General features: G+C 47.1%; 1 protein-coding gene across 1 annotated transcript in view; it reads left to right on the top strand.

Annotated features, from left to right (window-relative positions):
* TENM4 (teneurin transmembrane protein 4) overlaps positions 1–11,464 on the top strand; it is a 435,533-nt gene that overhangs the window by 4,260 nt on the left and 419,809 nt on the right. The window contains exon 2 of the mRNA XM_004382006.3: positions 1,757–2,026. Within this exon, the coding sequence (XP_004382063.1) occupies positions 1,757–2,026 (270 nt within the window). The remainder of the gene's footprint in view (positions 1–1,756; positions 2,027–11,464) is intronic.

Raw genomic sequence — 11,464 nt, 5'->3', positions numbered from 1 at the left:
CACACACACACACACACACACACACAATTATAATAGGATGCCTTCTCTACACACACACACACACACACACACAATTATAATAGGATGCCTTCTCTGCTGCTTCCCTCCTACCTCTCTGGCAGTTCCTTCTTTCTTTCCTTTGCTGACCGGTCCTGTTGAGACCCCTATTGAGTCCCCTTGGTTGCTAGACTCCTTCAGTGTTCAGGCAGACGTACACCTCTTCTCTCTTCTTACTTTGTTATCCACATTTAAGATCATCCAAAAAGCTGCCCTCTGAGTTCCCCACCCAGATACCCCAACTTCTGCCTCCCCGAGCAATGTCCATGGATCTCCCCCCTTTCAACCTTAACCTCCAACTGTGCTTTTGATTGTGTCTCCCCCACTTGAGTGTGAGCTCTGTAAAGACAAGCACCATGTCCTAGTCACTGCCGTATCCCCAGGAAAGGCCCAGGGCCAGCCTGAATTAGTTTGTATGTGGGTGCTATCTAACTATACAAGAACCCTGCTGGCCCAGCAGTTTTGCTCTCAGCTGTTCACTGAAAGGTTGACAGTGTGAACCCACCCAGCAGCTCTGCAGGAGAAAGACCTGGCAATCTGCTTCTGCCAAGATTATAGCCAAGAAAACCCTATGGGGCAGTCCTGCTCTGTCACATGGGGTCACTATGAGTTGGAATTGACTGGACGGCACACAACAACGGCAACAACCTGACTGTAAGTCCATTTCCCAGATCTCTGGTTTAATTGGGTTATGGTCCTCTGTGCCTTAGCCCACCCCCTCTATCTCATCCTCCCACAAAATACTCCGGAGAATATAAGAAATATGACAGCAGCAGTCCTTGAATAGACAGTGCATGAACATTCAGGAGTAACATCAAAGCTGTGTTTTCCCATGAAAGTTAACATTCCCTTTGTCACTTAAATACTAATCCCTGGGTGAACTCTCCTTACGCTTGTTTTCTCCGGGCCTCAGTCTTGGGCATTGCCAAGCCTTCCAGGGCCCTCAACAGACCCAGTCATCAGCGGCCCAGCTTTGGCTGTGTGCTTTCGTCTCTGGCTTATTCCAGAGTCTGCTGATTCCCCTTCACAGCCCCACCTGGTGTGAGGAAGTGGCAGGCATAGCCTGTTTCCTGTGTGCAAAGCCAACTTTTCTCTGCCCGTCACCTTCTTCTTCACTTCATTCTCTGGGCTTTCCTGACCTGGCCAGGAAGGAACTTCTGGTCCCAGGGAGCTATTTGCATCACACTGACTACACCATTGCCCTGCTTGGGAGTGCTCCTTTCCGGGAAGTCCTCCCTGGTTTGGGAGAGGAGACCTGAAGCCCTCAGTTTAACTAACGTTAATTGAGCCCCTGCTGAGTATGGGTTTTGTTCTAGGCACAGTGATTCAGAGATGAGCAAAACATGGTCCTTGACTTTGGTGAGGTTGTGTTCCAGCAGGGGGGACAGACCCAAGGACTCTGGTAAGGAGCTCAGTGGAGGAAAGGCTTTATTCTGCACTGGGAATAGGTATTAGGGAAGACTTCACAGAGGAGTTGCCATTTAAGTTGGGCTTTAAAAGATATGGAGGATCTGGGCTGGTGGAGAGAAGCAGGAGGAGTACCACAGGCAGAGCAAACAGCCTGAGCAAGGGCATGGGGGCATGGAACACCTCAGTGAGTTCAAAGAACAACAGTAAATCTGGGGGGGGAAGGGGCCAGGCTTCTGGTGGGAGGCTCCTTCTCAGCAGCCTAACCAAATTCACCTGTGTTTCCTCCCAGGCACCAACTTCACGCTGCATGAGCTGGGGCTGGGGGAGGTGACGCCCCCTCATGGCACCCTGTACCGGACCGACCTCGGCCTCCCTCACTGCGGCTACTCCATGGGGGCCAGCTCTGATGCTGACATGGAGGCTGACACCGTCCTGTCCCCTGAGCACCCCATGCAACTGTGGGGCCGGAGCACACGGTCAGGGCGCAGCTCCTGCCTGTCCAGCCGGGCCAACTCCAACCTCACACTCACCGACACAGAGCACGAGAACACCGAGACCGGTGAGTGGCCCGCTTGGCCTACACCAGGACCAGAAACCCAGGTTGCGGGGCTGGGGTTTTAATTACAATATTGATTTTCTGCTCCATGCTTGGGGCTCTGGTGAACTTGATGAAAAAATTTCTTCGTTCCCTGTGGTCAAAACTCAGAGCCTTTTGCACACCCAAGTGAAATACCCATCCATCCATGACCTGCCAGAGACTGGGTCTCTGCTCCTTCCTTCAGATTAGAGAGACACCCAAGGGCTGGTTTAAGGCTTACGAGTTGCCTATGTCAGAGGGAGGGTAGGGGACCAGGGCAGTGATATCCGTCTCCTCACAGCTTGTCCTGGGCCTGCCCAACTCCTGCTCATTCAGTCTCTAGATGCTCGGAAGTCCTGGGAAGTTGCCCTGGACACCGTCCCACCTGGGTTTCCTGTGTTGATCAGAGGATGACAAAAATTCTGTCGTGCTGAAATAACCTAAAACTTGAGGTTTTTATCAGCTTCCCCATGATGTCATCACAGATTTTGGAAGTGCTGGTTCTGGACTCCTTATTCCACTCACATCCCTGCAGTGACTTCTTCCAAGGCCCGAGAGGTGCTGTGGGAGGAGAAAGTGACAATGCATTCACATGCCTCCTTCTTATAGTGGAGAAAAGGGAATCTTGGTTCAGAATTATCGTTCTTTGCCCTGGACCTTGTTGGCAGATCTCTGAGGGGCTCCGCAGCTTCAGGGTGGCCCTGCAGCAGCTGCTATGGGGAATAATCTCCCTCTCTGTGGTGTTTTATGACTAACTAGCCCTGGGCACCTTTGCTAACCATGGATTCGCCTGAGAGAGCTCCTGCTGGGGTCTGGCAGTGAAGACTGAGGGAAAGTGGCAGAGCTCAGAAACAGCCCTCTGCCTGGAGGGGAGGGTGGAAGGGTGGAGGGCTTTGTTTCCTGGAAGTCCAGTGAGGGAGTCTGCTGGTGCTTCCACACCAGAGTTCTGAGGGGAATGTGGGGAGGGCAATCGGGATTAGAAGAGGAAGAGCCAAGTCGGGTACTGGTGCCCCCTTCTGGTTTCCAGCTCCAAATGCAGACACCTAGTGATTCCTGCTTTCTCGGGGGCCAGGCAGGGACCAGGTCAAAGATAAGGGTTTGGAGAGTTAGTCACTGAAAAGGAGGTTCCAGCTGGGTTATGACGGACCAAACCCCAGATGTGGGATCAGGCAAGAGACCATAAAAGGTCAGGGTAAGTGGGGAAATTTCTTCCTCTTAAAGAGTCAGATGCAGCAGAGTTCCAAATGTCAATTCTGCCACCCTTCCCAGAAGAGTCAGATGTTATCCTAGGCAGCCTTGTCCTTGTCTGGGGGTAGGGGAACAGCCGGTGCTGGAGACTGGCTTGGAAGTGTCACCATCTCCTGACCCCTAGCCAGCCCTATGAAGGGGCAGAAGATCTCGCACCTGAAAAAGTGTGCCTTCTCTGCAGTGGGGAACCATCCATACTCCATCACCCACCTTCCCACCAAGGCCCAAGCTGAGCCAGCAGCCCTTCCTCTCCACACTCCCTAACCGTGCACTGAACCGAAGCACTGATTTATAGGATGACGCCTACAAATGGTATCTGATTAGGAGGCAGGAAGCCTGAGTTCTGGCCCCTGTTCCATCACTGACCTATGGCATAGCATTGGATGGACTACGTCCTTTCTCTGGACCTCAGGTTCTTCAGCTATAAAATACAAAGTTTTAATGAAATAAGCATTTCCTGTATCCTGAGAGTAAAACCCATTGCCCTCAAGTCGATTCTGACTCATAGCAACCCTGTAGGACAGTAGAACTGCCCCATAGGGTTTCCAAGGCTATAATTTTTACAGAAGCAGACTGCCATATCTTTCTCCTGCAGAGTGACTGGTGGATTCGAACCACTGACCTTTCAGTTAGCAGCTGAGTGCTTAACCACTGTGCCACCAGGGCCCCTCTATCCTGAGAACAGTGATTGGGACAAAATTCTTAGATTTTGGGGGTGGGGATATTCTGGGGTCAAATGATATAGGTTTACACTGGGTTAAACAAATTTAAACAGGATTCTTTACTGCAGAGTTTCTCAGAGCCTTTAATATGCTATCATGCATGCTAATGTGCTAATTAACAAGGAGGGATATACACAGCAATTCCCAATATTTTTTGACCACAGATCTCTTTATTCTCAGAGCATCTGATGGGACTACTATTCTAGGAAAAACTTTTAGGGAATAGCTGAGGTGAATGACCTCCAGGCCCTTTGAGATCTAAAATTCTGGATTCTAAGATGTGGGATCTTTGTAGGGATGGTGCATAAGAGGAAAATAACAGTAATAGTAACAACGACAATAGTTAATAGCTATTGCTAATTATCAGAACCCAGGCGCTGTGCTAAGCACTTTAATTATATGATCTCATTTACTCCCTCTACACCCCTTTGTGGTAGGTGGGATCATTATCCACATTGTACAAGATAAAGAATCTGGAGCACAGAGAGGTTAAAAATCCTGCCTAGGTCACACAGCTGTAAATAGTGGAGATAAGATTTGAACTCAGGCCTATGTGACTCTAAAATCTTTACTCTCATAGCCCTACTTATTATAGTGAATTCTCTCTGCAACAAACTACCTGGGTTGTTTGTTCTTTTGAAGGCTTCTTGCCATGGTGACAAATGATCATTTTTCCATAAAGTCATCATTGAGTGAGGCACATACCGCCCACGTTATTGTATAGTCCCTGAGAGCTGAATTAAGCTCTGTTGGGTGAAGAGCTTCAGCCTTTGACAATGGGGACAGAGAAATGGCTACCTGCTTCCCCTGGCCATGCCACTCTGTTCTTCCAGATCATCCGTGTCCACTTGAGTCACTGTAAACTTGTAGTCAGAGAAGATGGGCAGGCAAAGGAGGTGAGCAGGTGAATCTAGCAGAAGGCTCCTTGCCTCCATATCCCTTACTGGCTTGGCCTCCCCAAACCCGACACTCCATGGGTGCCCCCGTGCACATCACTTGCACCCACTTGGGTAGTTACATTAAAGGCTTTGTTATACTCAGGTCTAAATAACAATGGCGTTCATAGCAATGACTCACTTTTATTCACCATTAGATTTACAGCACTCTTGTTCACAGGTTATCTCCTCAGCTTATAGCTGAGGAAACCTAGGCACAGAGGTGAAGAGGCCTGTACAGGGTCGTGTGTCAAGCTCAGCTGGAGCCAGGCTCTATCACAGAGTCTTGGCTCTCCTTCTCTACCCCTCCCACTCTCCCATCATTCTCGCCGCCCCTCCTCTCCTTCTTGCCCATCCATCCTCCTCTTTCTTTGATGGATCACATCATCAGAACAGGGCTCAATTCCACTGGACCCTTTAGCCAGCACAGTGCAGTGTAGAAGGAAGCAAGCAACCCCACACTGAGCACCTGTTATCTGTCAAGCCTCTTTATGTACATGAGTGTCTTTAATCCTCATGACAACTCCACGACATTCCCATTTCCCAGATGGGAGAAAATGAGGCTCCAACAAAGTCAACTGATACATCAGAGATTCTGTAGCAATAAGTTGTCAGGGCCTGGATTTGAACTCAGGTCTCTCTCATCCTACCGTCTGAGCCCTTTGCCCCCATCCATTTAAGTCAGCAAGTAGGTTGAATTTTCAGTTGAGGCCACCAAAAGTGTGTGGCCAAGTTCTCAGAGACCCTTACAGATAAATGTGAAACGCAAAACGTAACCCCCGGCAACCTCCAGCCACAGGAACATTGACTCAGCTTCCACGCCCGGCCTTGCATTAGTCAATAGTAATTGTCAATGGTATTGATAGCGGTGGAGGCTTTTGCTGAGGTCATAGTGATACCACATGCAGCTGCCATCAATAATAACTTTTACGGGGTCCATTAAAGACAATTTCTGCCCTGAAGGTTAATGTCAGCAGCTTTTATGTCACTGCTTAATATCCAAAATAAATACAGAATTGACTGGGTAATGTAAACACAAATCTTCTTTGGGACCCGTCAGGCAGAGCCAGCCCTCAGGCTCCTTCTGCTGAGTTGGGCTGGCGAGCTGGGTTGTGGCAGTGATGAGCTGGCGTCATTCCAGGCACACACTCGGCATTCAATAAATGCTTTTCATAAAGTAAAGTTTGCGATTTAAACTCCATTCCCAACTACTGGGTCAGGCTAACACAGTGTCTCTTTTATAGATTCCTTCTGTGCTTCATTCTGTGACTGTGCTGAGCTCCTTCAGTATGCCAGACATTATTCTGCAGTCTAGATGAATAGAGGGGAGGAGGAGATATAACAACTCGGTGGCCCTGTGCTGTGACAGAGGTATAGCAGGCAGCGTTGCAGAGTGGAAAGGACACTGGCTTCAGAGTCCAATGAGGAGAACTGGCCTCAAATCCTGGCTGCACCACGTCCAGCTGTATGACCTTGGTCAAGTCACTTCACCTCCCTGAGCCACAGTTTTCTCTTTTTTAAAACAGCATGCCATCTTCCTTCCTTGAAGTGTTGTGAGCCTTTACTGTAGCATCTGTGAAGCGTCTGGTCTGTGTTGGTTTTTAATTCATGCTAGCTATGATTACTAATGTTTTAAAGAGCTCTGGGAGGACAGAATGAGGAGTCATTCGTTTTGCCCTGAGGGTGCAAAGGCTCATTTCTCCGTTCCAGTCATATTGTGCACTTGGGGTTGAAGGTGGAGTAAGATTTCACTGAGCAGAAGGGATCTGAGAGAGGCATTCCCAGTGGAGGGAACTGCATGAGCCAAGGCTTAGAGGCATGAAGAGGCATGGTGGGTCTGGGGAATAGTGAGAATTTACTCCATGCTTTAATCCCAGAGGCAAAGTGAGAAATTCACTTAGGGAAAAAAAAGTGGAAACAGAATCACAGTTACCCCAAAATTATCAAGCAGCCTGGGTGTCAAAAGGGAAATTAATGGCTAAGCTAGTTAGACAGCCAGATTGCTTATTCAGTCAGTAGATTAGGTGAGCATCTCCAAAGCACTGAGAGAAAGGAGCTCATTACCAATTTAACTGAAGTCATCCTCTACCCTCCCCAGCCCCATACCCATGAGACTTGGTTTCGAAAATCTATCATTAATTCCCAAAGTGGTCAGAGTACCGCAGCTACATTGTGCACAAAGTTTCCTCATTGTACACAGACTCCCATCTTCTAGAGGATAGGAAGCCAAGGTAGAGATAGAATCCCCACATTTGACTACTCTTCTGCTTTGGGAGCCAGCCGACACTTCCTCCCTGGAATGCACAGGTGCTTGACGTTTTCAGAGAATTAAAAGTCTTGCACCGGACGGAGTTATCCATGTAATGAGGGCTGTAAGCGACTGAGTTCCAAAGAGGATTGGGAAGGGCCTGGTGGATTCAGAGCATCTGAGAATCTGTGAGCTAGATGGGACCTTAAAGACAACAAACCATTGACTCTTATCCTTTCCTCATTTTCTACCCAAGGAATCTGAGGCTCAGAGAAAAAAAAGAAAAACTATTACTGTCGAGTCGATGCTGACTCATAGCGACCCTATAGGACAGAGTAGAACTGCCCCATAGGGTTTCCAAGGAGTGGCTGGTGGATTCAAACTGCTGACCTTTTGGTTAGCAGCTGTAACACTTAACCACTGCACCACCAGGGCTACAAGATTCAGAGAGGTTAGGCGATTTGCCCAATGTTGCACAGCTAGTAAGTGGAAAATCCAGGATTTGAATCCAGATCTGCCTCACTCCAGTACCCGTTCTCTCTCTTGACTACTGTACTCTACAGTTTGTCTTATTTTATAGAAACATGTTTTTGTTTGCTTAATACATGAATTATATGAGGTCTGGGAGGTGATTCTAGCTATATCCAGAACATAGCCTTCTTTGTCAATGCTGGATGTGTCCAGCAAAGAAACTGAATCCATAGCCTGTTACAGCTAATGAGGACTAGAAATCGTACCAGATCACTCTCAAAATAAATTGTGACATGCTAGAGAGAAGACATTTAAAGTAGAGATTATAGAGTTTTAAGAGAAAAGTTCCAACCAGGGATAGCTGAAAAGGTTTTGTGGAAGAAATGCTGGTACCCTGGGCTTTGAGGGATTAAAAAAAAAAAAAAAAAAAAGATGTTTACTGGTAAAGAGGAGGAAGAAAGGGTGTTGTGTGTGGATAAAGGCATGGAAATGGAAGAAGAGAAGATGTATCTCATGAGGCTGAAACTGGGAGTATGGGGGGCAGTGTATGCTAGGAGCTAAGGCTGGAGAGTTAGGGGGATTTTCTGCATTTAACCACTCTTTGTTGAGTACCTACTATGTGCCAGGTACTGTTTTAGGTATTGGGGTTGCACTTGTAGCAATGATCATAACAGACAAAACTGCTGGCTATCATGGAGATTACATCCCAGTAGGGAGACCTGACACTGAATGATATATTATGTTTCAAGATGGTAACAGCTATGGAAAGGAGGAGAGGGAGTGTGAGGGTAGGGGGTTGCAGTTTTAAATATGGTGGTCAGAGAAGGCTTCACTGAGAAGATGACATTTGAGCAAAGATCTGTAGTAGGTGAGAGAGCAAGTTATGAGGATATCTGGGAGAAGAGTCAAGGGGAAGAGGGAACAGCAGGTGCAAAGGCCTTGAGGTAGAAGGATGCCTGGCTGGCTTGAAAAGCAGGAAGGTGGGCAGTTTGGGTGGAGGAGGGAAGGAGGACAGGGAGGTAACATGGGTAGGGCCATGCAGGCCATTGCATGGGGAGCCACGGGAGGGTTCTGAGCTGAGCAGTGACAAGGTCTGGCTAATGCTTAAATGGAATCATCCTGGAAGCAGTGTTGAGAGTAGACTCTAGAGAGTCGAAGTCAGAGGTTATTGCAGTAACGCGGGAGAGAGACAATGGGGGCTTGGGTCAGGGGGAGCCATGGAGGCAGTAAGAGTGATATCTGTGCCTAGTGAAGGAAACAGAGCTGAGTCTTCCCTGTCTCCATTACAGGATCTTGTTAGCATTGAGAAAGGCATTAGTACTCTTAGGTTCTGTGACCAAACTAGGCTCCCAAGTATTCTAAGGGGAGGGGACTCACATCCAGTCTCCTTCTGGCATCACAGCTACTTTGGTCTAGTTGCAGGTCCTTTAGCCACTGGCCTGTCCTGCACCATATCTTAGACTCCACATCAGAAGGAAGCTCAAGTTCTCTCCCTTACAGTTCATGAGCCACATCCCTTGTTCATTCCTCATACTATCCTCCAACCTGCTGCTGGCCATCTTGGTTTCTGACTTTGCTGCCTGACTCCCACTCCCATCCTTGCCTTACCTCCAAATGAGACTCTTGGCACCATCTTTTTTTGTTATAATCTTGACTTTCCTTTGGCCCTAATTCCAGCCTGTCCTTCTGCTTGTTGTTGTTGTTGAGTCTATTCCAACTCATAGCAACCCCATACGACAGAGTAGAACTGCCCCATAGGGTTTCCTAGGCCGTAATCTTTACAGGAGCAAATCACCAGGTCTTTTCTCCTGAGGAGCTGCTGGGTGGGTTTGAACTGCCAACCTTTTGGTTAGTAGCTGAGCACTTAACCATTACACCAACAGGGCTTTTTCTGCTTAGTTGCCCTAAACTACCTTGGTGAAGTAGCCGTCCAGTTTGACCTGCCCTGGGACCTCCACCTCCTTAGCACCACCTCTGCTGGAATTGCCTGTGTTCTGGGAGCCGATATCTAACAGCTGCAAACATTGTTGCTCTTATAAGTTCCTGATAAGAGGACTTTAAGAAGTCCTGGCCCAGTTTAAATGCACCCCAAATCCACTTCCGATGGATGACCTGTGTTACTCTCCCCTGTGGGCAGCACATACTAATATTGACAGCACCCTGCTTCTGAACTGGGAAAGGAAAGAAAAGGAGAGAGGGAGATTCAAAGCTGTGCTAAATTAAGATTGAGTGCATTTTGGAAACTAGGTTGAGACATGCTGTGTGTGCAGAGAGGTGCAGCAAACAAGAGTTTTGCTTTTAATTTAAGCCACCATGACTTCCAGTTCCAGTGGAAGCAACGATGTGCAGAATGACATACTTCTTACCTATAAATGTTTGAGAGGCATTTTTTCCCCATCAGTAAGCTCAGCTTTGTCCAGGGAGCATGGTTCCTGTGCCTATTTCAACTTCATCTAACTCAGAGTGATTTCAGGGAAGAACGGGAGCAAGCAATGGTGGGAAAAGAGCTTCGTGCCAACAGGAACCTAGTCCCAGTGCCAGGGTATATGGAGTTCTGAGAGGAATGTAGTTTCAGTTTTAGGCCCTGTCACCAATCCCAGGGTGACCTTGGGCAAGTCACTTCTCCTCTCTGGGCATTGAGTTTCCCCACCGGCCAAGTAGGCTCTTTGGAATCTCAGGCATGGAGATAATGGAAGGAGAATGAGCTGGAGTCACACTTGGAATCCCAGCTCAGCCACTTAGGAATTGGATGATTTTGTGCACATGACTGAATCTCATTGAGCTTCAGTTTCTTCATCTGCAAAATGGGAATGAAAGAATGCCTGCCTTTTAAGGTTGCAATGAGAATGAAAAGTGATTCTAAATGTGAAAGACATGTGTTTCCCAGTCTGTGGGTCATAACTGACTGTGAAATAAATTCCATGGATTAGCACCATCGTTTAAAATAATAGTAATGAATAGAGAGGAGCAGAATAGAGTACATAGAATATAGTGAAGTATTGTTTTGTGAAATCTTCGTTTCAGTTACAGTTTACACTCGGCACATGTACTACAACATCCTGGAAAATGTATTTCTTACTATGAAGCGTAGTAAAAAAAGTTTGAAAGATGTTCCTTGGCATATAACAGGAACTTGTAAATGCCAATTCTCTTCTTTCAAGGACCCCTCCATACGAAGATTCCATGATTCAAGATGTCAATACTGCTATTAAATGCTTCTCTCTCTCTCCCTCCTTCCTTTCCCCCATCCCCCTGCCCCTTTCTCTGTTTCTTCTGGGGAGTTCATATGGGTTTGCACATGAAGCCTTTTACTTATGAACTCTACCTGTCATTAATTACAAAAATAATGCTTACTATTTATTACGCATTTGTAATGAGCCAGGTAGTATTCGTGCGTTGTTTTAGTCAGTTATCATGATCAACCTATCAGGAATGGTTTGTTATCTCCCTTTTATAGATAATAAAATTCATCCAGGAATCATGAAACTACACCTAACCCAGGCCTGTCTAAATCTGAAACCATCCTCTTACCTTTGGCCATATTGCCTCATGGAGATGGAATAAAAAGTATTTGAGTGAATTACTGCCAATGTTTTTGTGGGTTAAAAAGATAATAATATTCTTGATCATCCCTTCTTAAAAACAAATAATAATGGCTCACATTTATAAGCACAAACTTGAGCCAGACTGCCTGGGTTTGAGTCCCAGCTCTGTCACTTTTTAGCTGTGTTACCTTCTATTACAGAAGGCAAATTTCTTAATCGCTCTGTGACTCAGTTTCCTCACCTGTAAAATG

This window comes from Trichechus manatus, unplaced genomic scaffold, assembly GCF_000243295.1.
Source record: "Trichechus manatus latirostris isolate Lorelei unplaced genomic scaffold, TriManLat1.0 scaffold00088, whole genome shotgun sequence".
Lineage (NCBI taxonomy): Eukaryota > Metazoa > Chordata > Mammalia > Sirenia > Trichechidae > Trichechus > Trichechus manatus.
The sequence above is the reverse complement of the archived record's forward strand: the minus strand, read 5'-3'. Positions and strand labels throughout refer to the sequence as shown.